The 26,756-nt window shown below is 43.6% G+C and overlaps 1 protein-coding gene across 1 annotated transcript in view; it reads right to left on the bottom strand.

The window, feature by feature from the left end:
* The window catches only part of DDX54 (DEAD-box helicase 54), a 68,904-nt gene that overhangs the window by 7,381 nt on the left and 34,767 nt on the right, over positions 1-26,756 (bottom strand). Inside the window, exons 3-18 of the mRNA XM_068239889.1 lie at positions 25,473-25,543; positions 23,086-23,274; positions 22,919-22,968; positions 21,987-22,028; positions 21,803-21,898; positions 21,593-21,714; positions 19,537-19,598; positions 16,335-16,466; positions 12,918-13,128; positions 12,695-12,829; positions 12,386-12,613; positions 12,178-12,251; positions 5,584-5,769; positions 5,363-5,502; positions 3,090-3,197; positions 2,819-2,923 (exon numbers count right to left, since the gene is read on the bottom strand). Of these exons, the coding sequence (XP_068095990.1) occupies positions 2,819-2,923; positions 3,090-3,197; positions 5,363-5,502; positions 5,584-5,769; positions 12,178-12,251; positions 12,386-12,613; positions 12,695-12,829; positions 12,918-13,128; positions 16,335-16,466; positions 19,537-19,598; positions 21,593-21,714; positions 21,803-21,898; positions 21,987-22,028; positions 22,919-22,968; positions 23,086-23,274; positions 25,473-25,543 (1,951 nt within the window). The remainder of the gene's footprint in view (positions 1-2,818; positions 2,924-3,089; positions 3,198-5,362; positions 5,503-5,583; positions 5,770-12,177; positions 12,252-12,385; positions 12,614-12,694; positions 12,830-12,917; positions 13,129-16,334; positions 16,467-19,536; positions 19,599-21,592; positions 21,715-21,802; positions 21,899-21,986; positions 22,029-22,918; positions 22,969-23,085; positions 23,275-25,472; positions 25,544-26,756) is intronic.

Raw genomic sequence — 26,756 nt, 5'->3', positions numbered from 1 at the left:
AATTTTGATAAATTGCATTAATTCAGGCTCCCTATATATACTCTTTTTTGTGATTCATATGCATTGATAGGTGAGAAAATTTTTTGAATTCTTCAGGTTGATATCCCGCAATATTGTCTTGTTTTTGATACCATTCATTTACCAGATAATTGTAAATATAAATGTGATGCTATAAACAGCCTGAAACCAGACTATGATCATTAAACCTCCAAGCAAAAACACACTACTTTCCTAATTGAATCTGCATTAATAGAACAAAAGGCAACACCTAAAGGACTGGTGTCAGCTTTTAAACCCAGGATCATATTGCGCTGAAACTGCTTGCCAGCAAGTCAGTCTGGAGACTGCAATTCTTTGCAGGGTTAGCTTGAACTGCAAGTTAAACAGACTACCTCATGTATGCTGGTTGAGTTTAGCGGTGTGTTGATGTCACCAGATTGGCAAAATAAGCCCCTCCCTAATGTACAGGAAAGGTGCCTCATTCTGGAGCATGGCTTGTGAGCCTCAATTGTAAAGCTTTAAGGTACTGGAAATAGTGAATGCATTTTGAAGTGCAGAATTGAAGGGCCATGAATCCGTTAAATAAAAAGTGTCAAAAGTAATAAGTAAAGTCAAATCATAAAGCTGTGCAATATAAAGAATAACAGTAGCACTGATCTCAGGTACCACAGTAACAGTAATAAAAAGGAAGGCTAACAAAATAGCAGAAAAACTGCTATCTCAAACCAGTACCAGCCCCTCAGTCTATGGTGCACACCGACCAGCGTGCACAGGAATGGGTGGCGCATGTGCGCCCTTAGCCCTTTTGTACATTGTGGGGGACGTGACTTCAGCACTGGCACATGGGTCAGTGTATTTAAACTGACCAATCAAGCGCCCATTGCTGTTGCATCTAAACAGCCGCGGCATGTGTCCACACCATTCCCCAATCCTGTCAGACAGCCTTGTCAGTCAAGCTGTCCTGCCAGTCTGTTCTGTCAAGACAGTCAGTCCTATCACAACAGACCTGCCATGTTGCTTTTCCTTCTCCTTCCCTTACGGCAAGGTAATGCCTCCTGCTCTTTGCTAGAGCATTCCTAAGGGTTATGACCTGGTGGGCACTAGGCAGCAAACTAGTCTGCTATGTATTAGGGGTGGTGAAGACCCATACACTCCACACCCTGGAAGTCCTCGCACTAATCACGGAGATTGACATGACCCCAATACAAATGGTAAAAGGTGCTTCAAATGATGGTCTGCAAGCACAGATTTCAGACACAATTACACACCACTGTTGAAAGCCCATCTCCACATTTTTTTTTTTTTTTCCATTTTAGTTATGAACCAGGTGAAAGGCTTTAGAAACTTTTCTCTTTGTGTGTCCCCTCATTTCCCTAACTTTCTGTTTCTGGAACCCCCGTGGAGCAGCAATAAAAACTAATGGTGCCAGAGACAGAAAATGTGAGACAGCAACAAAAACTTGCCAGAACTGTAACCCTCTTCCCGTGCTACAACAAATGCTTCATTGCTCTGTTGTGCTTGGAGAGAATTCCTCACAAGGGAAATTCACCAAGATCAGGAAGCAGGAGAGCAATAAAAACGTAAAAAGAGCTTTTTTACCTTTGTCTGCAGTGTGTAAAACTAACAGGAAGATTTTCAGGCATCTGCCATTTTCAGCTGGAACAGTAAACGCGTGTATAGATAAAGCTGCTTGGTATTTCTCGGCTCATATTTTATCATATTCCAACCGCATTCCAATCATACAGTCAGTCAATTGCGCTTGACTGAGATCGTGGGGGAAAAAAAAACACCCTTATGGCGCGAGGCACACTGGATTAAAAAAACAACAAAAAACAACAACTTGATACCCTAGAGCCTGGGTTCTCAACATGTGGTTCGCGTACCCCAGGGGGTACTCCTGATGGTTCCAGGGGGTACTCGTGCTTGATATACTTAGCTAAAATACTAACTTTGTGTCTAAATTGTTATTCTTGGTTAACTAAAAGCAATAGTAAATGACTGAAAATTGTTTAGAAACAATTATGTACTATGATTAAATATTTAAGGGGTACTTGTGATAATTTTTACTATGCTAGGGGGTACTTAGTGAGTACAGGGTTTTAAAAGGGGTACATACCAATAAAATGTTGAGAAACATTGCCCTAGAGGACTAAGCAGAGAATTGGATCTTACTCCTTTTTTATGAATGTGTATTGGCTGAGGAATTTAGCTTATCCTTCAATATCCCACCTTCTTTTCAATCCTTTTTGAAATGTATACTCTATTAGCTCTTATGAGTATACAATTTAACTTCTATGTTATCTGCTTGCATAATTTTGCATTAAAAAGAAACCGTACCCAAGAATTGAACTTCATCCCAATCAGCAGCTGATACCCCCTTTTACATGAGAAATCTATTCCTTTTCACAAACTGATCATCAGGGTGCTCTGTATGGCTGATATTGTGGTGAAACCCCTCCCACAGGAAACTTTCTATGGCTAATCTGCCCCCCCCCCAATCTCTCCAAACTAAATTCATGGTGCTTTAGATTTGTTATTTGCATGAGAAAAGTTTCTGCTGCTGCTGCTTGGCTCAGCATCATTATTTTGAAGCATCACAGGCAACTCTGGGAAAACCACATCCTACAACTCTGGAAGTCTGTGCTGCAGGAAGCAGCTCCTTTACAGGTAATCTATAAGGGATTTATTGCATATTAGCTTGTCGGCTTATACACAGATACAAACAATTTCTGCAACTGAATCCTGCACAGAATTAGCTACACCTTTGTGCCTGGAGACGGGTTCTAAATAAATGCAATGGAGGCCGTAGAAAGGATACATGTTTTTCTTATACGAGCTGCTAATAAGTCTTCCACTCTCTGTTTTTATTTTCTTCTTATCCTCGTGGCCTCCGGCTCCAACAAACTTCTTTTTCTTCCGATCCCTTATATTCAGAAGAAACAAAACAAATATCAATTAATAGCAGAAGACCAAATCAGTGACCGTGAATTTGTTATCCCACTTTTCACAGTGAAAGTTACATTTACATGTGTAGATTGGTTTACTAATCAGTACTATGGGTAATACTTAGCCCATACAAGTAAACTCACCATTTCAGTACATTCTTGTTCTTGGATAAATCCTCAGTTTGGTCACCCAGGAGATCCAGCACTGCCCCTGCTGCAGCCTGCTCAAAGCTACTGCCTGCAATGCTCAGTCTACAGCAAGACAACATCAAGAGTAGGAAGAGAAAAAGAACAAACAGGCATAGTCACACAACAGTAAATAGTCACATATCCAAACTAACCTCTTACACAAAACACATTTAGAAGTCCGTACAAAATTGTACTGTAAATGTCATACAAAATATGTTATTTACTGGACTCCCAGTTTAAATGTAACAATGTCAGACATGGACAAACTCCCCTGGTTAAATAGCAGTTATTTTAAAGGAAGACTCCAATTTCATTGACATTTCCTACAGACATATTTTTACAACACAAGACTGTTTGTAATTTAATGTCATTAAAAAGTATTTTTTATTTTTGTTCTATTATTAAAGTATTTGTACTGAATTATACAGTATGTGGGGATACTGAACATGTTGTAGTGGAGGTAGGAAGAGTTGCAAATGGGGTTTGAACAAATGTGGGTGGGAGGAGACAAAATTAACAAAAAGGCAAACTAAATTTTGATGTTGGTACAGTAACAATCTTTCCATTTCAGTTTGCAGGCAGCTGGGAGTTTCTAAGGCTGGATTCACACTTGTCTATCAGTTTGCTGCCTGCCTTTTTCTGCAGGAGTTTTTTGACAATGCTGCATTGCTGTCAGCTATTTTTTTTGCATGTGTAAAATGCATTCAAGCGTGAACTAGCCCATTAATTAACATTGGCTCTCACTTTTCCTATGCTTAAAAAAAACAAACCCAAAAACAGACAAGTGTGAATCTAGCCTAAAACTGACTGAAGCTGAAATTTCACTTCTTGGTCCGCCCGGAATTTATACCCTCTTTGTGGAGTATGGACTGCCTAGAATCTTCCCATCTTTCTGCAGAAGTAATTATCAGCATAGAGTAGTTTCTCATTTTCCACACATGGACCAATCCAGTGACTGGCAGTAGACTTGGACACAGTCTCTGTTAGGGAACCCTTTGGAATACCTAACAATGCATGTTATTGTACCACGTTACTGCTGCAAAGCCTGGTTATTCAAGACTTTAAAACTAAAGGTCCGTACACACGCCGGACTGGAGGCAACTACGGGTCCGTCGTCACCTCCCGCTGGGTGGGCATTCCAGCGACAGTCCGGCGTGTGTACAGTCTGTCGGCGGACTGATACGGCTGTTTCTGAGCGATCTGCTGGGCGGATCGCTCAGAAACAGCCGTGTCAGTCTGCAGACAGACTGTACACACGCCGGACTGTCGCTGGAACGCCCACCCAGCGGGAGGTGACGACGGACCCGTCGTTGCCTCCAGTCCGGCGTGTGTACGGACCTTAATGTGTACGGACCTGAAATTAATGGCCATTAAACTTTTCCAATCCTATGTCAGACTATTTCCAACATTGGTCTTTTCCAGCATAGGTCTAATGTCCGACATAGTTCAACAGTCCCATATAGAAAAAAAAATGGCTGTTGCTGGATGGGCGCTGTTGATGGATAAAATCCGCCACAGCTTCAGTCCCTTTAGATCAAACTGTCAGACTAAGCTTGATACTGATCACCACCAGCCTCCTGCTCTGCCGCTACGCCACATGAGTTAGATTTTGTAATATTAATATAAATTGCATCTATAAATACAATTGTTATATCTCAGCTGTGACGAAAGATTACCTACCCTGCAAGAAAGCATGCATTATAACGGTCTAGATGGATGTCTACATACAGCCTCCACAGTAAACAGTCACAATTGCATCACATCAGTTAAGGGCTCATTCACACTAGAGCGTTTTGCAGATGATTTCGGCAAAACGCTCAAACGCTAGCGCTTTTTAAAGCGCTAGTGTAATAAAACGCTATGGGCCCGTTCTCACTTGGGCGATTTGCGTTTATCGTTTAAACGCAAACGTGTAGCCTGCACCATTTTCAGGAGCTTTCCCGGCGCGGGGAAACCACTGCAGTGTCCAGTGATTTTTCCACTTGAAATCGCAGAAAAATCACTCCCGCAAAAGCGCTTTCAAGTGTGAGTGGGGCTTAAAGGTTGTACTTTTTGATAATGTCTCAATTTCTCAGCAGAATATAGGATTCTGAAGCAATTTACAACAAATAAACCATTTTAGGCAGAGGTTTCATTCTGAGAGGTTTTTTTTTAGCAATTAAAACTGGCAGTGAAAGTTCTGCTTTATAATGCTGGGCATTGGTCTGCCTGCAGTCATGCCATCTTACCCCTTTTCACTCTCAAAGTCCTTTGGCCTGTAAGGGATATAATACTCTGTATCCTGAGGAGCTCCCCCTTTTCTTCTCTTGATGCCTTCAGTGTCATTGTCTGACCTCTTCCTTTTACCAAGCACTTGTGAAAAGACTCCCTGTTGGAGAAACGCATCATTTCAGGCCAGTTACTTCTAATCAAAGCCATCACAAAAGGATGCCTGTGGCATTGAAGTTACCTCCATCGTTTCCTCAGAGCTGTCTTGGAGATCAGATTTCACACTGGCAGAAGACTGGGCCACACTGTTTGCTTTATCTTCCTGCAGACGTTGGAACCTACCGATAACGTGGCAATCCCGATTTCTCTTGGCACGCATCACCTCACTGGCAGTGGTCTTATTAGTAGCATTAATCTCGAAGATTGTCTGTAATTGATAATAAATATAATCAATTCTCACGGATATATCCTTAATATTTATTTAAAATGTATGCCATACCCATATAGTACATGCATACAGAATTGTATATTTCTTGTTATACGGTTGTCTTATTGTATTTATATATTTTATGTGATTATCCACATGCACCTGTAATGAGAGGTATATGGTGGCTGCCAAATTTATTTTTAAACAATACCAGTTGCCTGGCATTCCTGCTGATCTTCAAGCATTAGTATCGTTTGAATCACATACATGAAACAGATCAGGTACTCTGGCTGAAGTCTGACTAGATTGGCTGCATGATTGTTCAGGGTCTTGGGCTAAAACTATCAGAGGCAGAGGATCAGCAGGACAGCCGGGCAATTTGCATTGTTTAAAAGAAAATAAATATGTCAGCCTCCATATCCCTCTCACTTTGGAGTACCCTTTTTCCACAGACACCGATACTTGACCAGAGGTAACTGGTTAATCCTGCAATATGTGCAGTCTTGTGTGTCTGAACAAACATTTTATGCATTACTTGCTTGTGATTCTTGGAGGAGGCAAGTAACCACCAGGGCTGTGGAGTCGGTACAAAAATCTTCCGACTCCAACTACTCCGTTTATGAAACCACGACTCCGGGTAACCAAAATGGCCCTGACTCTGACTCCTCGACTCAGACTCCTTAGTCTAATATTTAACAGGGCTGTAGATTTTGTACAAAAATCACCCGACTCCGACTCCTCAGTTTATGAAACCACGACTCCAACTCCGGGTGCCCAAAATTGCACCGACTCCGACTCCACAGCCGTGGTAACCACCCTTCCTCAATTTTACTATCATTGGCACCTTCTACTTTACAGTTTGGTGAGGAGTTTGGGGCCTTTAACATCCCCAAACCAGAGTCTCCAGCTGACCAGAATGGTGTCACGTATACTGTCCAATTCAGACCCATAAATACAACTACCTTCGAACAGAGTGGCATATAGTCTATATTTAGGTCTAATCTCATCCCCAAATCAGATGCAAATTTTTCCCTAGACTTGTGTAGGCACTCCGTTGCAGAGCTTTGTGTTCCGGCAGAAGCACCTTGATTACCAACTGCCAAATAAATCACTTGAAAATACTTGGTATGGAGCCCAGACACTACTTCCTGCAATACCGATTGCCTGTGCTTTAGGCTATTTTCCCAGACAGATTCTGACTGTTCTGTCTCCCTTCCAGTCTGAACAGTGAAAATGATGCAATCCACAAGCACATCTACATAAGGTTGACATATAGGTTAGGCCCAAGAGAAGGTTTCTGATTATAAGCTAGACCTGGTTTTATCACTTATGAAGGAAGTTGCCTTGGCTTCTCATTTAACCTGTGATGACATACACAATGTCTAGATCTTAGGACTTTAAATAACTAGGACCATAAACAAACTATCCTCTAAGCCAGGGCTTTTCAACCTATTCACTAATTGTACCACTTTTATTGCCTGAAAAAAGGTCAGGTACCACCACTGTGCCTGTGCAGTAGATCTGACCTGATCAGGTTCGACTGTTTCTGCCGGACCCCAAGCGGAGAGCCACTACTGTGCATCCGCTAACGTCAACAAGGAGATCTTCGGGGGCCCAAGTGCTGGATCCCCTTTACTGAGGAAGAAGGGTGAAGCCTATTTAAGATCCAGAGGGAAGTACCACCCAGGGGCACTTTTTTTTTTACAAGTACACTTTAAGAAAGGGAGGGAGGAGGCATATGGGAGGGGAATTGCAGGAGGCATTGGTGGGAAAAAAGGACTAAAATTAGATTGCTAGCCTACAGATGGCCAATATAGGTAGCCTTTCCAGTTCCTCAATCCCTTCCCTGCTTCAGTATATGTAGTCTCCCCACACCATCAGATACCTGGGCAGTGACTCACCACAAAGTTCAGTTTCCCCTTACTTACTCCTTGCGGTGCTGCCCTGCGGAATAGTTCAGACTTCAGATCAGTAGGAACCCGACCGCAGTGAAGAGATAACCAGGCGAATGGTGCAGTAATGATATGTATACTTCAATTACAAGAAGTAAGCAGTGATGTCACTTCCTGTATTTGAAGTATACCCGCCATCACTGTGCACCATTAACCTGGCTGTCTCCTCACTTCTGATCTGAGGTTTGAATTATTTTGCAGGGCAGCACAGTGAGGAGAGAGCAAGGGGTAGTCAAACTTTGTGGAGACCGGACGGGACCAGGACAAGCAGCAGGCAGGCAATTAAGTGGCAGTCAAACTTGGAGTGTACCACCTGGCCAACAGCAAAGTACCACTGGTGGTACACGTTCCACAGGTTGAAAAGCCCTGCGCTAAGCTACACATATGCAGCGCCTTCAGCATCAAAGCAAAAATCAGGTGTTTACCAAAGCTGCTAAAATCAATTTTAGTTGCTCCCCACTAGATGGCAGCGCCGAAAAGCTGTGAATACAGCCTCTTCAAATGTAATGCAATGACCTTTGACAGTACTAGGTCCTACGGATTAAATGCTAACAGCCATCAGAAAACTTTTCTCTGGCATCAGTTAATGCACCTCTCTTGAAGACTTGTACCTAGAAGTAACTGCAGAAGGCTACACAAAAAGTGAAATGAATATGTGAGATACCGCAAATTATTCTAAAGGTTACCACCACCATGGAGAAAGACTGTTACATGTTAGTGGCCTATTGAATGTATACTTAAAAACTTTATAAAAACACCATAAACCATGAATTTCGAAACATAAAACTGCAATGTGTAATATTAACTGACTATGAAGATCAAATTCTATTATAATGCATAAAGAATTCTCTTTTTGAACCATCTTCCAAACTGTCCATGATTAATACAACTCTAAGACAAAAAGCCAGCATTTGAAAAGCACACTACAAAAGGCACACTTAGTTATACAAGATGGGAACCTGATCGCTACACCTTTACAGCTTAAAAAAAAGGTACAGAAAAAGTGGGGGTGAGGAAGAGAACACAAAAGATCATACAAGGGGATTGTACCACTGTCATCATTCTCTATTCAGGTATGATTTCTGAAACTAATGCTAAATGTAACTAATACAAAACTGCCTTTAAGGGCGGGTTTCTAATGGTGCTGGCCGTCTCTGAGACAGACTCTGGAACTTGTGCAGGTCGATTATGCACCCGAATCCCTGTACCTATGCCATGCACAGCTATGGGGATACGGAAGCTTTGTCCAGAATTCAGGAGTAGTGCTTCAGACTTTTTTCAGACACACGTATTCAGAAGCAGCCTAACGATTTCAAATAGGCTGAGATTTCAGACCCTAATTCATGTGCATGGCATCGAGCAGACAGCCCTAATGGAAATGGGCCCTAAGCAGAAAAGCTGTGCTGCATTCAGTCATGCAAATAATGTCTTATTAACTGTATTAAAAGAGGTGTTTAAAAGTTATTGAAATGGTTAAAAAAACAAACAAACAAAAACAAATCAATAAAATTTACAGTTAAATCCTTACCCTGCTATGAGGGCTGTGCCACACTGCAGAGCGCTTTCTGATCCGTCAGAGCTGCGTTTAAAGCGATTTAAATGCAAGTCAATAGCAGCATTTTGTAAACCAAAAACGCAGCTCTGATAAAGCAAAAAACGATCTGCACTGTGGCTCCGCCCTTAAAGGGAAGGTTCAGGGAAACGTTTAAAAAAATTAAAATCCATATCCACTTACCTGGGGCTTCCTCCAGCCCGTGGCAGGCAGGAGGTGCCCTCGCCGCCGCTCCAGAGGCTTCCGGTCGTCTTCGGTGGCCGACCCGACCTGGCTGTTCTGCGCTCCAAGGACGGGCTCTTCTGCGTCCCACGCGGGCGCGCTGACGTCATCGGACGTCCTCCGGGCTTTACTGCGCAGGCGCAGAACTACTGCGCGTGCGCAGTACAGCCCGGAGGACGTCCGATGACGTCAGCGCGCCCGCGTGGGACGCATAAGAGCCCGACCTTGGAGCGCAGAAGAGCCCGACCTGGCAGCCGGCCTGGCTAGGTCGGGTCGGCCACCGAAGACGACCGGAAGTCTCTGGAGCGGCGGCGAGGGCACCTCCTGCCTGCCACGGGCTAGAGGAAGCCCCAGGTAAGTGGATATGGATTTTTATTTTTTTAAACGTTTCCCTGAACCTTCCCTTTAAGAGCAGGATTGCAAATAAGGATAGGGAGCTGCTCTTGACAACTATTCTACCTATATTGTTGTTATACCGTATTATCGTCACAGTGACTGAGGATAAATATTTTGTATAGCGGGTGCATTACTGTCAACTTATATACAAGGCTGTATGTACTGCTAGCAGTCTGCATGATGTTAAAAGCAGCTTCACAAACTGCTAGGCAGATCAGCCAAGATTAAAAGCCTTCATAGCTTACAGTAGGCATACACTTATTAATATGTTTCCAGGAGACGCAGGTCTCCCAAACTTTAGCCCGACTTACCTCCATAATATTTATACCAAATGTTATACTGCAAAAGCCGTACAAGCAAGTTATAACATGTATACTAAATTCTTTACCAAGGGCCAATTAGAGAAATGAATTCCCAAAATATAATAAATTCCCATGCAGCACCAAGCAGTTTAAGTCAAGCAAGGCATCAAACCGTTACTAATCTAAAGAAACTCCATAAAAAGAATGCTTCATTGTTAATACATGGCAGGAATATAATAGAAACAAAACAGAATATACTTTTTTTGCCTGCTCATAACGTCTATAGTAAACCGGACGCAGTCCCAACTACCTCCTCTATTGTGTCAAGAACATTATATCCTCATACATGTGGGCATGGTTAGATGATGATACAGATCAAACTCTTTGACATCCAGTCCAAAGTTAACCTCCCTAGCTGTATTGACGGTTATACACATCAATACTCTCCTGCACTGTATAATAGACACTTGCTTGATATATTTTGGCAATTACAGGGAAAAAAAAAAAAAGGTTTTGAAAATGTATTGGATCACTTTTTGCACAGAAATCCTGGGGAAATTGAACGCCTGGGAGGTTAATCAAATACATGGAGGCTAATTTAATCCTTACATATTGATCTAAACCAACAATCCAAATTATATGAAATCTTTGACATCTATCCTCCATACGTCTTCAATAATGTGTATAGCGCCTATCTAAGCAGAGCTTTAGTACATATAGTAGCCAAGCTAACTACATCTTCCATATTTAACAAAATGTAGAGTCTAATTCAATCAATTAAACCACTGAAAATATGACAATACAAAAAACTGAGCTAAAGTTTAATTTTATATATGAAAATAAGTTTTAGAAAACTATTAGATGGACAACACAAAATACTACAGATACATCAATAAATGACTAGCCCATAAACTAAAACAGAAAATAATATAGTCTGTAAGTAAAATGGACAAAGGGAATATCACCAGCAACTCAGTCAAAATGTGCTCCTCATTAAAAACCGTCAAAGAATACAATAGTCTTTTAGGCCACTGTGAACTAGCCTCCTAAAGGGAATAACTTCCCATTTATGGAAGACTGGGAGAGATCCTTACTTTGGACCAACTGTCAGAAAGCCTAGAAGCCCTGTCATTGCATGCAAACAAATTCTATGCAAGTTCATTCAGCTGTTCCACAAAACCCATCTAGTCCCATCAAAACATCTCATCTGAGCGAGTTAAAGGGTGTTAGAGTAAAGGTGACCACTAACGATCCAATTTCTAGCAAAAAATCATTTGAGCGATCAGAAATTCTGATCGGAAGTGAAAGCGTTCAATACACCACCAACAAACCAATCTTGGCTTCCTATCACAACCAACAAGAAAATCCAAATTTTGGTTCAACGAAAATCTGATTGGATTGTATGTAATTGATTGTGCCCAACAACGGATATTATTTACAACCAATCCAATCAGAATTTCTGATCGCTCGGACGATTTTTCGCTAGAAATTGGACCGTTAGTGGACACCTTGAGAGTAAAGGCATTATTCTCCACACCTGGTGGGCTTCATCCCTCATCTCTTTAATCTGATCTAAGGCAGATGTTTTCAGCATGTAACAGATGGGAGGAGGTGCCCCAACCAAAAATTCTATATGTAAAAAAATTGTCAAGATTGTTATATAAAATAATCTTACCTCAACCAAGGGCATAATGCATAAGAGACAATTTTATTGGACACTCAATAGGACAACACATTTCACATGTCTTATCTTCTTAGGTCAAGTAACAACAGTGTCTTGGCATAAGCCTCAAAAAGCATGAAACTAAAACTGCGCAGTTCAGTTGTAAGTTACTATTTTCTACAGCAAGACACAGTAACATATGCTCTTGTTCGGTTAGTCATTTGATTTTATTTTTGTCTTGTTTTCCCACTTAAGTAAATAAGAATACATTTAAACAGCTTAGTGAAAAGGTCATCGGTTTAAAGAAAAATGTTCACTAACCGCTTTGGATTTATAAGATTTAATGCTTTCCACAAACTTCAGTCTCTGCATTTCTTCTCCACCAAGACGAATCCCTGAGGATGACACATTTTTATTAATAGGGTAATGTGATATACATGCTCACAAGCATGCACACACAAGGACTGTGCAAAAAGAAAACGATACAGATAAAGTAGATCGTAGAAACACAAGATTATAATAGACTCACAAAACAAGGGGTGTACACCCAGATTGTTGTAAGTGGCATCTTTGACACGTTTTATGGACTCTGGAGATGGGGCTGGCCTTGATTTGCAGTAGTGTTTGTAGGCATTCTCAGACACACGTTGTAGGTTTTGCAGGTCTAGGGACCTCTCACGATCTGTGATGAGTAAAGCATCTTCATCATCTATCAAACTTTGAGGGACTTTGCCCAAGATGCCATCAGTGTCCTGATCTGTAGACAGGAGATATGTTAGTGGTTCCAAATGATTCTACTCACCTATTCAGATAAGCAAAAAGGGACTTTAGTAAATACCTATATCAGGCTGTGGATCGCCTGCCAGTTTTAGTGGCCTCCCGACAAATAGATGAAGGTCATACACATATGGAGTTTCATCAGGAGCTACCAAAGAATACGCAGTGCCACTCCTGCCTGCTCTTGCCACACGACCTGACAGAAAAGATACATGAATGCGGCAAAGATTAAGCATGCTTTAAATTATCATTGCTTTTAGGACCAGAATTTATGTCACCCTTACCCACACGATGCAGAAACAGCTTGGCTTTGGGAGGGAAGTTGTAATTAATGACATTGTCTAGCATAGGTATGTCAATACCACGAGCTGCAACATCTGTGACCAACAAAGCCCGGACTTTTCCATGCAGAAACAAGCCAAGATTGATCTTTCTGGCAGTCTGATCAAGAGCACTATATATGTGAGAACATGGGATCCTCTGCATGTCCAGCATCTAGAGGAAGGGAAGGAAACAGTGACAGGACTCATACAGTAATGCAGAGGGCAGTGTTAAGAAGATATTCTACTAAATATGTAAAAGGAAAAAAAAAAAAACATTCAGATCATTGAAATAGCCATTCTCAACTCTAGGAAGAACTCATGCTACGCCCACTGAAATATTTTATATAATTACCAGGAAACATTCTGCTCTGAAAGAGCCAATTACGGTTCTGACAGATGGACTGTAGCTGAATGCCCCTATTCTGGGGTCAGGGAGTTGCAGGCAGGGTAACCAAGTTTTTCAGCAGTTCTAGAGTCAACATGATTTTCAGCACCCAACCTTCACATCTGAAGACAGTGTACACAAGTCTTCAAGCTACAATATAATTACGGAGCCAGCAAGTAGATATGATTTTCATTAGTACTAAATGAAAGAACTATTTAAAAGAAGAACGTGATTTTTATTCCAAAACCGGCAAAACACTTTTGCTACTCAAGTCATTTTGTAACTCTGGCAATGATCACAGTAGGGCATTACAGTGGGGTGTGAAACGGAGGCAATATAATGTGCAGTATTGGTAATAATAATAATCATATCGCACTGCAACTGTAAGTCTTTGTGATGTTCAGATTGCATCCGTTGCAATGAGATCCACTACATTCTGTTATCCCAATGCAGAGGATGCGGTACGTTACAACATAACAGACACATTAACAGTGGCAGAGAAGCATACTCCGACTGTATGCTTCACAACACCTGAAAAACATTCAATGCGACTTTTACCCTCCATTGCCTTTCTGGTTTTACATTGCGCAGCTCCCACTGTGAACTTAGCCTTAAACTGGCAGTGAGAGCAATGTGGAGGTTGCTATACTTTTTCTATTAAGTATACAGGTCAGGTATTCTCACTCAATCCAGACCTCATGCTTGTTGCAGGTGTCCATCGCAAACTACAGAAACTATAACAAGCTAAAAAATGTATGCAAAGGTTTCCTAGCTATAGAAAAAACACAAAATTAAACAAAAAATAAAAACAGAAGCCAACTGTTCTCCCCCACTTGATAAAACTGACATTTCATAACCAACATAAAAAATATCATTCTCACAAGACAGGCAAGAGGTTAGCTGACTTATTTAAATGTCCACCCTCTTTGCAACTCTTATCTCAAATCAACTGATTATTATTTTTTTTTATTATTATTATTATATTTTTTTTTTTACACGAGTATACCCGTATTCACAGCTTCATAGAGTCAGTTATACCAGTCTCCATTATTCAGTCCAGACTTGCCTACTGCAGCAGATAATATATAGCTTGCTAAACGCTTATTACCTTGTACATCCAAACATGCTGCCTTACTCCATTCATTATTCAATAGAAACATCTATATTTTAAGATAACGGCCAAACCTTGCCCCTATTGTTCCCTGTTCACATTATGCCAAAACTGTATGTGGAATTTATTTGTACTATGTATACATTGATGTTCCCTCCCATGTTCATAGATTACTCTGTACAATTCCACAGAAGGTCATAGTGTGCAACAAAAACAACTCTTGCCAAGATAAACACTTGTTTGATTGAAGTTGCCATTGTCTAACAAGCAAAATTACATTTATAAGGCAGTCAGTATTATTACAAAGATTCACTGCCTTAGAATAAGCAGCATAGGAGTTCTCAATCTCTATCATCAGGAATGATCACAAAGTTTTAGGAACAACTGCTGCTGAATAGATGGGTTGAGAGCCAAGCAACCTATTCTGTTCTATAAAGAGAAAAGTATAACAATCAGTAGCAGACATGCAACAGATAAGTGGTTAACACTTAATAGCACCTGTTCATGGTTTAGTAATCTATCACAGTGACATCAGAGAACATATGCACTGACATATTTTTATGAACAACCAGTTTAGGAAAAATCTAGCATCTATACTAGCCTTAGACAATGTAAGAATACATGCACTTTACAAAAATGACAAATAACCCACACTTAAAGATACTCGCTTTTTACCTTATATTCAACATGGGCATGTTTGCCCCTGCTAAACCGCCGCTATCCTGCGGCAGAACAAGGGGTCTTTACCCCCAAATCCCCTCCGTGGTGCCCAGGGAGCTCTTCCTGTAGAGGCAGAGCTAATGGCTGTAGCTCTGCCTCTCAGCGCTGATCGCCACCTCTCCCGCCCCTCTGTCTTCCTTCACTGAGAGGGGCGGGGGAGAGGCGGAGATCCGCAGGCTGATAGACGCGCATGGAGGCAGAGCTGTGGCTCATAGCTCTGCCTCCATGAGCAGCAAAATCCACGACCAAGAAAGTCGTGGATTTTGCAGGGGGGGGGGGGTAAAGACCCCTCATTCTGCAGGGGGATGGCGGCGTTTTAGCAGGGGCAAACATGCCCATGTAGAATATAAGGTAAAAAGAGATTTTAATCTCGCTTCAGAGTCTCTTTAAAATGGGAATCTAAACTGAGAAGGATGCTTTGTTCAGGTGCTCTGACTGAAGTCAGACTGGATTAGCTGCATGCTTGTTGCAGGTCTGTGATTCAGCCACTACTGGAGTGAAAGATCAGCAGGGCTGCCAAGCAACTAGTATTGTTTAAAAGGAAACATCCATATCCCTCTCACAGTTAAAAGACTTACGAGGCCAAAAGCACTAAAAAAAGTAAAGTACCTGCATGATGTTTAAATGCACGGAGGCCACCACCCGCGCCCTCCGTGCAGTTCCGCCGGGTCCCCTTAGTGAAATTGTCCCCCGTGCTGCTCGCGACCCCACAGGCCGGGTCGGGCTCTCCTGCCACTCCTAATATGGCCGCCGGAGCTGGCTGTGCAGTCCGCATTGCTGCGAGTGAGGCTGCACAGCTCTAGGGGCTCTAGGGCCTCCTCCCCCTCATCCACGCTACAGTGTGTGGTTTGGGGGGGTTGGCCCTAGAGCTGCGCAGCCGCACTCGCGGCAATGCGGACTGCGCAGCCACAGCCAGCTCCGGAGGCCATATTAGGAGTGGCAGGTAAGCCCGACCCGTGGGGTCGCGAGCGGCACGGGGGGAGATTTCACTAAGGGGACCTGGCGGAACTGCACGGAGGGCGCGGGTGGCGTCCTCCATGCATTTAAACATCATGCAGGTACTTTACTTTTTTAGTGCTTTTGGCCTCATAAGTCCTTTAAGGTTCCCTTTAATATTTACAAGCATTGTTAAAGCAAGGTTTGCATATACTTTGTCTCTCACCTCTTTCAGATACTCAGCATGGTGTTTGGTAGCCACAAAGACCACAGTTTGTTCCTGAGGCTTCACAACACAGCGCAGGATATGAAGAAGCACCGCAGGTTTATCTTCTGCCCTCACATGAAAAAAAGCTAGCTGCAATGGAGACAAAAATGGAGAATTAGCACCAACTTATGCTTCATACACACTTGAGATAACAGTCTTTGGAAAAGGCAAGATCACAGACCAATCTAACCCCATTCCATATATTATGAGAGCCATACTCTACACCAGTGGTTCCCAACCTTTTCCGGCCCGGGGAACACTTTCTGACCATATTTTTCTCCGGGGAACGGCGGGGGGCGCGCGGGTGTTTGCGCGACCTAGTGGACAGTGCCGTGTGTAGCAGGCTATGGGGGGGGGGCTGGGGTGCGGCTGCATAGCTAGCATAGTTGCCCCAGTATAGGGAGTTTAGTTGCCCCAGTATGGTTAGTATAGTTACCCCAGTATAGCTAGTATAGTCCCAGTATGGATAGGTAGTGCCCCAGTATAGGTAGGTAGTGCCCGGTATAGCTACTATAGTGCCCAGATAGCTAGTATAGTGCCCAGATAGCTAGTATGGTGCCCAGTATAGCTAGTATAGTGCCCAGCATAGCTAGCATAGTGCCCAGTATAGGTAGGTAGTGCCCCAGTATAGCTAGTATAGTTGCCCCCAGTGTAGCTAGTTTAGTTGCCCCCAGTGTAGCTAGTTTAGTTGCCCCCAGTATAGCTAGTTTAGTTGCCCCCAGTATAGCTAGTTTAATTGCCCCCAGTATAGCTAGTTTAATTGCCCCCAGTATAGCTAGTTTAATTGCCCCCAGTATAGCTAGTTTAATTGCCCCCAGTATAGCTAGTTTAATTGCCCCCAGTGTAGCTAGTTTAGTTGCCCCCAGTGTAGCTAGTTTAGTTGCCCCCAGTGTAGCTAGTTTAGTTGCCCCCAGTGTAGCTAGTTTAGTTGCCCCCAGTATAGCTAGTTTAGTTGCCCCCAGTATAGCTAGTTTAGTTGCCCCCAGTATAACTAGTTTAGTTGCCCCCAGTATAACTAGTTTAGTTGCCCCCAGTATAGCTAGTACAGTTGCCCCCAGTATAGATGCCCAGGAGGGGGGAAGCAGCGCTAGAAGGAGGGGCAGTGGAGGCAGCGGTGGGGAGGGGGGAAATATCCCCCCCTCCCTCACCTGGGACCCCTCCTTCTGCCTCTCTCCCCCTCCATTTATCGGTGGCAAGTGCGGGGCGGCTCGGCGGCGGGGAGACATGCGCAGACTTACCACTTCTGCGTTCCAAGCGCCGGCAGCGTCATGTCGTCAGATCTCCGCCTTCAATGCCGCCCACTGTGCTTCCTGATTAGCGGAAGCACAGTGGGCGGCATTGAAGGCGGAGATCTGACGACATGACGCTGCCGGCGCTTGGAACGCGGAAGTGGTGAGTAATTCTCCGCGTGCCTCCCCGCCGCCGACCCCGCACTTGCCACCCATAAATGGAGGGGGAGAGAGGCAGAAGGAGGGGTCCCAGGTGAGGGAGGGGGGGGATATTTCCCCCCTCCCCACCGCTGCCTCCACTGCCCCTCCTTCTAGCGCTGCTTTCCCCCTCCTGCGTTCTACATACAGTAGGAACGCACGGCACACCAGGCAACATGCCGCGGCACACTAGTGTGCCGCGGCACAGCGGTTGGGAAACGCTGCTCTACACAGTCTATTCTATGGAGCTGAACTCCCCATCAGATAAAATCTTTGCAGGATGCTGCACACAAAAATGCCCGTTCACACTCAAAAGATCATTATCTGCAAAAGATCTGTTCCTGCAAAATGCATTCATAGTCTATGATATTGACTATTCCCTGCCATTTCCAACTGAAAAACATAGCACGTATCCGACCTTTTCTCTCCCATGACACAACCAAAATGTTAGTACATGCTCTTATTATATCTCGTTTGGACTATTGCAATATATTGCTTGGTGGACTTCCAACTAACCGACTAACACCGCTCAATTCTGTACTGAACTCTGCTGCTCGACTCATTCATCTCTCCTCTCGCTCTTCCTCTGCTGACCCTCTCTGTCAAGCTCTTCACTGGCTACCAATTAATGAGAGGATTCAGTTCAAACTCTTAACCATAACCTACAAAGCTCTCCACAATCTCTCTCCCCTGTACATCTCCTCACTAGTCTCCAGATACCAACCCAACCGCAATCTCAGATCTGCACACGAGCTTCTTCTATCCTCTTCTACAATTACCTCCTCACATTCACGTGTACAAGACTTCTCACGTGCCTCACCCCTCCTCTGGAATGCCCTTCCACAACACATCCGCCACTCTCCCACCTTTGAAATCTTTAAACGCTCCCTCAAAACCCACCTTTTCCGACAAGCATATTCTCTAGCTTAGGCCATGCACCCACTAAATAACCTAATTACGCACTGCCTGTACATATACTGTATACTTCCCCACCTCTTGTTTCCACCCCATTCCTTTAGATTGTAAGCTTGCAAGGGCAGGGCTCTCACCCTTTTGTGTCATGGAATGTTATTAATTCAATTGCTTGCACACTGTTAGACATTTATACATTTTAGTCATCCTGTTAAATCAAATTGTAATCAGCAGTGCTGTATCTTGTATCAGTGTTCATATTTTCATGTATATCATTGTCTGTATCATTATGTATCCCTTGTTTGTTTTCTTACATTGTACAGCGCCACGGAATATGTTGGCGCTTTATAAATAAATAAATAATAATAAAAAATAATAATAATGATATCTGCAGATCATCACACACACCTTGTTTAACAGACTTCATCTGCATATCTGGCAATCATCTGCAGATCTGAAAATCCACCCTGGTGAATCTGATCTGCAGATGATTGTCTATTAAACCAAGTGTGTATGATGATCTGCAGATCTCATAGACTATGAATGCATTTTGCAGGAATGGATCTTTTGCAGGAACAGATCTTTTGCAGATTATGATCTTTTGAGTGTGTACAGGCATCTTTGTGTGCAGCATCCTGCAAAGATTTTATCTGATGGGGAGTGCAGCTCCATAGAATAGACTGTGTAGAGTATGGCTCTCATACTACATGGAAGGGGGTAAAATTGGTCTGTGATCTTGCCTTTTCCAAAGACTTATCTCAAGTGTGTATGAAGCATTAGACTGAGGAATATGGTTATCATCAATTTATTTCATTGCTTACCTTTAGCTGATCACTTAGCTTCGAGTCCACATCTAGACGGACTAGCACAGGCTCTGTAAGACCTGGAAATAGGAAAAATATAGGGAGATTGTTTTCTTTTTACTAATCACATAATGTACCTCTTTAACCCTGTACACACAGTAAAGGCCTCCATGCCTTTAGTCCTTCCGGTGACTGTGGCCTAGGCTGGAAGTTGAGTTGTTAGGACTCCAATGTGGTGCATCGCAAAGCATCATGGGCAGCACTGCTACTAGTATGAAGAAGCACTGAAGGTCTAAGACTGGAGATTTTCCAACACAAAACACCATAAAAAGGTTTTTCCAAGACCAGGAGAATATTTAATATGGGACATTTCTCCAGACACTAGATTAATTTCTTAACAGGACACTAAGCACACAAACTTGTATGTGACTGAGAAGTTGCAAAGAATCTTGGGTGGAACGGAGCATCTGAATATTGTCTAAGGGCATGTGGATTATAAAGTCAAAAGGAGAGGAGAGGAGCTGAAATCCGATCTATACCAAAGTGTGTTTTTCATAAGATCTATACCATCTATTACCTAACCTCCCTGGCGGTCTATTAAGATCGCCAGGGCGGCTGCGGGAGGGTTTTTTTTAATTAAAAAAAAAAAAAACTGTTTCATGCAGCCAACTGAAAGTTGGCTGCATGAAAGCCCACTAGAGGGCGCTCCGAAGGCGTTCTTCCGATCGCCTCCGGCGCCCAGAATAAACAAGGAAGGCCGCAATGAGCAGCCTTCCTTGTTTTGCTTACATCGTCGCCATAGCGACGAGCGGAGTGACGTCATGGACGTCAGCCGATGTCCTGACGTCTGCCGCCTCCGATCCAGCCCTTAGCGCTGGCCGGAACTTTTCTTCCGGCTGCGCAGGGCTCGGGCGGCTGGGGGGACCCTCTTTCGCCGCTGCTCGCGGCGGATCGCCGCAGAGCAGCGGCCATCAGGCAGCACACGCGGCTGGCAAAGTGCCGGCTGCGTGTGCCGCTTTTTATTTCGCTCAAATCGGCCCAGCAGGGCCTGAGCGGCGACCTCCGGCGGTGATGGACGTGTATAGTCGTCCATACCGCTGAGGAGGTTAAAGGAAATCTGAACTGACAGCTATAATGCTAGATACACACATTGAGATTTCCCGTTTGATTCCCGGGATCGAATCGATTATTACCAAAATGCTCGATTCGGATTTCGATCGTTTCTGCCGTCGATTTGCATGTTAAGTATGCCAAATCGACGGCAGAAACGATCGAAATCCGAATCGAGCATGTTGGAAATAATCGATTCGATCCGTTCGATCCCAGGAATCGAACGGGAAATCTCAACGTGTGTATCCAGCATTAGAAGGCTGCAATGTTTTCTTCCTTTTAAGAAATGCCAGTACTCTGATGAATTTTTGTGTAAACAGTTTAAATGCCCCTTGGAATTAGAATGCAATCGAAAAAGACAGAACATTGGATTGGCTCTGGTCACTGGTTCAGAAAGTAATAGATACAAAGCTGGCACAAAAGCCAAGTTAGGCCCACTGGGCGGATCCACCAGCCGCATCCGCTTGAAAATCTGCATGGCTAATGTATCTCTATGGGCTGGTGCACACCGGCGGTTTGAGGTTTTTAGCAAGCCGCAAACGTGCCTCTTGCTGCACGTTTGCGGTTTGCTTAAAACCTCAAACCGCCGGTGTGCACCAGCCCATAGAGATACATTAGCCACGCGGATGCTGATGCGGATGCGGTCGGCGGATCGCATACAAAATCCGCTCGGTGTGCACCCGGCAAACATCGGCTCTCTGCTCCCAAAACCGCTAGCGTTTTGACGATCTGCTAGCGGTTTTGGTGTGCACTGGGCCTAAGTTGCATTTTCAAAAGGCAGTTTGCAATGCAATGGTACCTCCCACTATTCCTTCTGTTCAAAAATACTACAAGACAAAAAGCTAGCACTGGTATCAGGATACAGCTCACAGAGGAAATGTAGATATCCCTGGAGTCTGTCTCCTACAGGTTTCTTCTATGTCAAATATATCCACCTATAAACAATTAGAGCTTTTCCTCTTACCTGCACGGGCAAACTCCAGCAGCATTTTAGGGAGCGTGGCTGAGAAAAGCAAGGTCTGGCGTGTTTCTGGAAGGCGAGAAATGATCTCTTGCAGCTGCTCAGCAAAGCCCATTTCAAAGAGTCTGGCAAAGAAATAAAAACAGGGACAATTAGTCAGTGGAAAGCAGTGTTACAGGTTATTTATGGCTGAATACAGAAAGTGTCACTCACCTATCTGCTTCATCAAAGACCACATACTCAACACTGCGTAACTTGAGGTTCATCTCAACTGCCACATGCATCAGACGACCAGGCGTAGCAATGATTCTGCAGAGGATGCCATACAAAATCAGACTTAGCTTGTACTGTCTAGGCATGTATAAGCAAACCTGTACTATAAATAAATGTTACTTACATATCTGGGTTTTCATGCAGCGCAGCAAACTGATCTTCCATCCTATGGCGAAAAGAACATTATGTACTAGTTAATTTAGGGATAAGGATGTTGGAGTTACTGCAAGTAAATGGCAATAGTAATGTACTTCTGAAGTTACCTAATGCATTAACTAGCTTAGGGCCCGTTTCCACTACACGCCGGATTCTGGATGCAGAAAAACGGACTCCAATGAATGCCTAACACACTAACATGTTCATTGTATGGGAAACATGATACAGAAATCTGCAATTCGCATTGGGGGCTCGTTTCCCATATTGCGTTGCGGAATCGCCGGCGAATCACCGCAGACAAAATCGCATGCGGGTGCGACTCCGCATGCGTTTTTTGCAGTGATTTCGCGGGTGATTTCTCATAGGTTAGTAAGTATGCGATTTTAACCATGTCACTGCCTGTGTGAATTAACATGGGTACCTATGCGAAATTGAATGCGAAATCGTTGCAAAAACGCATGGGGAAAACGCATGCGATTTCCCTATTAAATACATTGTGTGCGATTCGCCTGCATTCCACACGCAGGCGAATTCTGAGGGGTCTGCCGTGCAGATTTTCCCCGCACACAAAACCGCTCCGCACAACGCACAAGTGGAAACAGGCCCATCCACTTGTATTGGCTGTGCGAATCCGCATGCGGACAACGCATGCGGATTCGCTATAGTTGAAACGAGCCCTGGGTGGAAACAGTTCCATAGGCATTCATTGGAGTCAGTTCTTTCAGCACCCAGAATCAGCGTGTAATGGAAACAGGCGCTAAATAGCCACATCCAGAAATATGCATCCAGAAATACTGATGCAGAACTAGTGGAAATAGGCCCTTAACTGTACTTTGAGCTGCAACAATATAAAGGCATGAAAACATTACTGATTGTAAAGAAGACCGCTGCACAACTGACCTGTCTCCACCCAAGATCAGAGCAGTCTTCAGGCCAGTAAATTTTCCTAGCTAGAAGAGAAGATTTTGTTATGAGTTGTGGTGAAAACGTTATAAAGCAGTAATGAATAGGCATTAGGAAAATAACATGTAAAGTATGAAAGAACTACTTGTGATAGCATACAATACCTCTTTGGTGAACTTCAGAGTCTGCAAGGCAAGCTCTCGGGTAGGGGATAAAATTAATCCTCGAACGCCAGTTTGTGCGCTGTGAGCCTTCAGCTTCTCAAACATTGGGATGAGGAAACAAGCAGTTTTACCACTGCCAGTCCTTGCCATAGCTACCACATCTTTGCCATCCAAAATGACAGGAATTACCTAAAACAATTTCTGCATTAGATTTCACCTCAGGAAAATGACATTAAAGACAACATGCAAAAGGGGCAATGCTTTGCTAAGAAAGATGGTCAAATTATGATAATGCTAATGTATGGGTGTTACGCTGATTCTATATTTGTACATGTGAAGTCAGGGGACCAGATTTATCAAAGCATTACTGAAAGTTTTTTCTTCTGAATCAGTTCTATCCAGCAGGGGGGCAGTTCTGCGTGATAAGAAATTCTTTAAAATCCTACTTATTAGTAGCAATTTAGCATGAATTTCTAGAACCGCACTACTGTAAAAAAAAAAAAAAAAAAAAAAAAAAAAAAAAGTGCAAATCCATTCCTAAACTGCTGCTAAATGGCACTTCTACAGATTGTGCAGTGAAGCCTAGGCAGTGCTCCTCCCCCCTGCTGAATCCTGTGAGGCTGTTCTGTGCTTAACCTTTCCAGTGCTGTGCATTGATTCCTAAACTTGACTTTTTTTTTCCAGCTCTAATGCCTTTATATTTATTTACATTACATCTTGTCACTTAGCCTAAAATAATCTACCATAAATATATTTATGCTATTATAACTTCTCTTTTCTGTATCAATACAGCAGATGTATCTGTTACCGCAGCAACAGCAATTTTCCTCACACACTGCATTGGGCATGATTTACAAAGCGGTTTCACCTTATCTATGTAACATAATCAAGGTAAGAAAAGTGATATTGAAATAACATTAATCAGGAACAACTTACTTTGAGTGATTAATGTGCTTGTAAATGTGCTGAAAGGTTATTTTTATTAATCAGGAGAAAAATAAATCATTTATGAGACTTTTTTGAATTTACTCCAATGTCTGAGAAACCTTCCTATTTAAGAACAGTGTAAAGAGACTCCGTAATAATAATAAAAAAAAAGTTCCCCCGAGGGTACTCACCGTAGGGGGAAGCCTCTGGATCCTATCGAGGCTTCCCCTGTCCTCCTGTGTCCCACGGTGGTCTCGCTGCAGTGCTGGATGCACAGCCGACAATTTGACAAGCTGTGCAATATCTACCTTTCCCTGTTCCAGCGGGAGTGCTCGGCTCTCCGCTCGGAAATAGCGGATCTCAGTCGGGTCTGAGACTTGCGCCTGCGCAGTAGAGCAGACTAGACTGGGATTGGCTATTTCCGCCTATTTCTGAGCAGAGAGCCGCTACTGCACCTGCGCTGGAGCCGGGAATGTAAATATTTACATGCCCACTGCAAGGAGACCATGGGACACCGGAGGACGGTGGAAGCCTTGATAGGATCCAGAGGCTTCCCCTTCCTGAGGAGAGTACCCCCCAGGGGAATTTTTAAACATTGCAGATCCTCTTTAAGAAGGAAACTGCACTATTTAGTGATTTCTTAAGATATCAAGAGAGTTCTGCACAAATTTCTAAAAACCTACCAATATTTTGTCTAAGACACTCTTGATAAATGTCCCCTAATGATTTGCAACTACACTGGATGCATGCCTGTTCCAACACTTGGGGTAAATACTTTTGTCAGTGCACAAAATCCCCCTGAAAGTCTATAGTTAGGTCATGCATGGGGCATTCAGCTGTTGTCCTGAAGTCATCTGGTAGATGGCTGCCTGGTCAGAGCAGCAGCTAAGCCTTACAGTTCTTCTGATGAAACTGGCGTTACTCCACTGCACAACTCTTCCAGCTCCTTACAACCTGCAAGACCTTCGCTGCAGCAGAAACATTCCAGTGGGTTGAGTAGGAAAATGGAAGATAGTAACATAAAAGTAGAATTTTGGGGAGGGGCTGTGATAGACACTACCTCCTACTGTCCAATGATAGGGTAAGGCCATGGAAGAGGGAATACACTGCTCGATTCTGAGCTGATAAGATGGTTAGATAATTTCCGACATGTCCGATCACCGTTCGAGCGATTTGCCATTGAAGTGAATTTAAAAAAACATAAGAAAAATGGGCAGAAGATAAGAGAATCGAGTGGGCAAAACGATCAGGCATAGAATCGAGCACCAGAATCGACCAGTGTATTGCCAGCATTCGGTTTTCTGTGGAGGTTTCAGGAATGAAAACCGTGTGAATTCCAGTTCTTCCCTATTGAAGGTGGGTGGCCCAGGGACAAGGATGTATGTTATCCTATCTCTAGGAAGCCAGAGGATCTGCACAGTTTGCTAACAAAAGATATGTAGTTGTTGACATGAGCTTACCTTTCTCTGAATTGGTGTTGGAACCTTGTACCCCTTTTTCATTACTCCTTTATAGACAGGATAACTGAGACCTGGTGAGAAGATATGAAAGTCAAGGTTTATATTTTCTGTCACTACCTAAAGACCACACCACGCCAATGGGTGTGAGCGCGGCAGCAGCCCCAGGACCACCTATCACCAATTGGCGTCAAGTCCTGGGGCCAGCTACTGCAGGAGATCGCACGCAGGCTGCGCGCGCGCATCTCTTGCTTGGGAGGCGGGGCTCCGCCCTGCCTTCAATCTCCGAGCAGCGATCACCGCTCAGGAGACTGTTAGACAAGTACAGCGCTGCGATCTGCAGCAGCACTGCAGACCCCACCAACAGAGAGCTCTGTTGGTGGGGAGAAAAGGGGAAGGGGAGGGAAATCACTAGTGTGCTGTGTTGTGCGGCCCTGCAGCTTGGCCATAGAGCTGCAGTGGCCTATTTTGAAAGAACTAGCCTGGTCTTTAGGGGGGTTTAGCACTGTGGTCTTGAAGTGGTTAAAGCAGGCTTGAACTCCGAACTTCCTCTCTGCTCTAAAATATATGCAACAGCATAACTACCTTTAAAGAATAACATTTGTTTGTTACAACTTACAGAACTCCTGCAATAATTTTGCAGTGTAGTTACGTCCTGGTTTCATGGAAGCAGAGAAAGGGTTAACCTCCTCTGATTATTTACAAATGCGGGGGAATTAGACAGGCTCTTCTCTCTAACAACACACAGGGTGCATTGCTCTGTGTTTCCTTGTGCCCTGTGCAAGAGTTCAGGTCCACTTCAAAGTGTACCAGGTATCGGTATCTTCGGCCAGTCGGTGCATGCGCAGTGAGCCCCGACTGGCCAAGATACTTGGACCCGTTACCAAAGATCCAAGAGGCGGAGGGCACCCAAGGTAGGTATGATTTTTTTTTTTAATTTTTTTTTACTCAGCTCTGGTTTTCTTTAAACTGCAACCCCAAAAACTGAACAAGGCAAATTCTAATGTGCTTTGCAAACTATCTTCCTTTATTCTCTGGATTCAGCTTATAGCAGGTCATCACATATGACAGTGACACCCAAAGTAAAAGGATTAGTAGACACCTGTCTGACAATTCCCAGCATTCTTGAACAAAAGATAAGAGGACTCTGGCACTCTCCAAACAGTACTTGTTTATTGAACCACGATACAGAGGTACAGACATTGCTCCTGGTCTACAGTTGTTTCACATGAGCTACATGCCTCTTCAGGACACTCCCCTGTATTACAGCAAAACCCATGTGCTTAC

This window comes from Hyperolius riggenbachi, chromosome 1, assembly GCF_040937935.1.
Source record: "Hyperolius riggenbachi isolate aHypRig1 chromosome 1, aHypRig1.pri, whole genome shotgun sequence".
NCBI lineage: Eukaryota > Metazoa > Chordata > Amphibia > Anura > Hyperoliidae > Hyperolius > Hyperolius riggenbachi.
The sequence above is the reverse complement of the archived record's forward strand: the minus strand, read 5'-3'. Positions and strand labels throughout refer to the sequence as shown.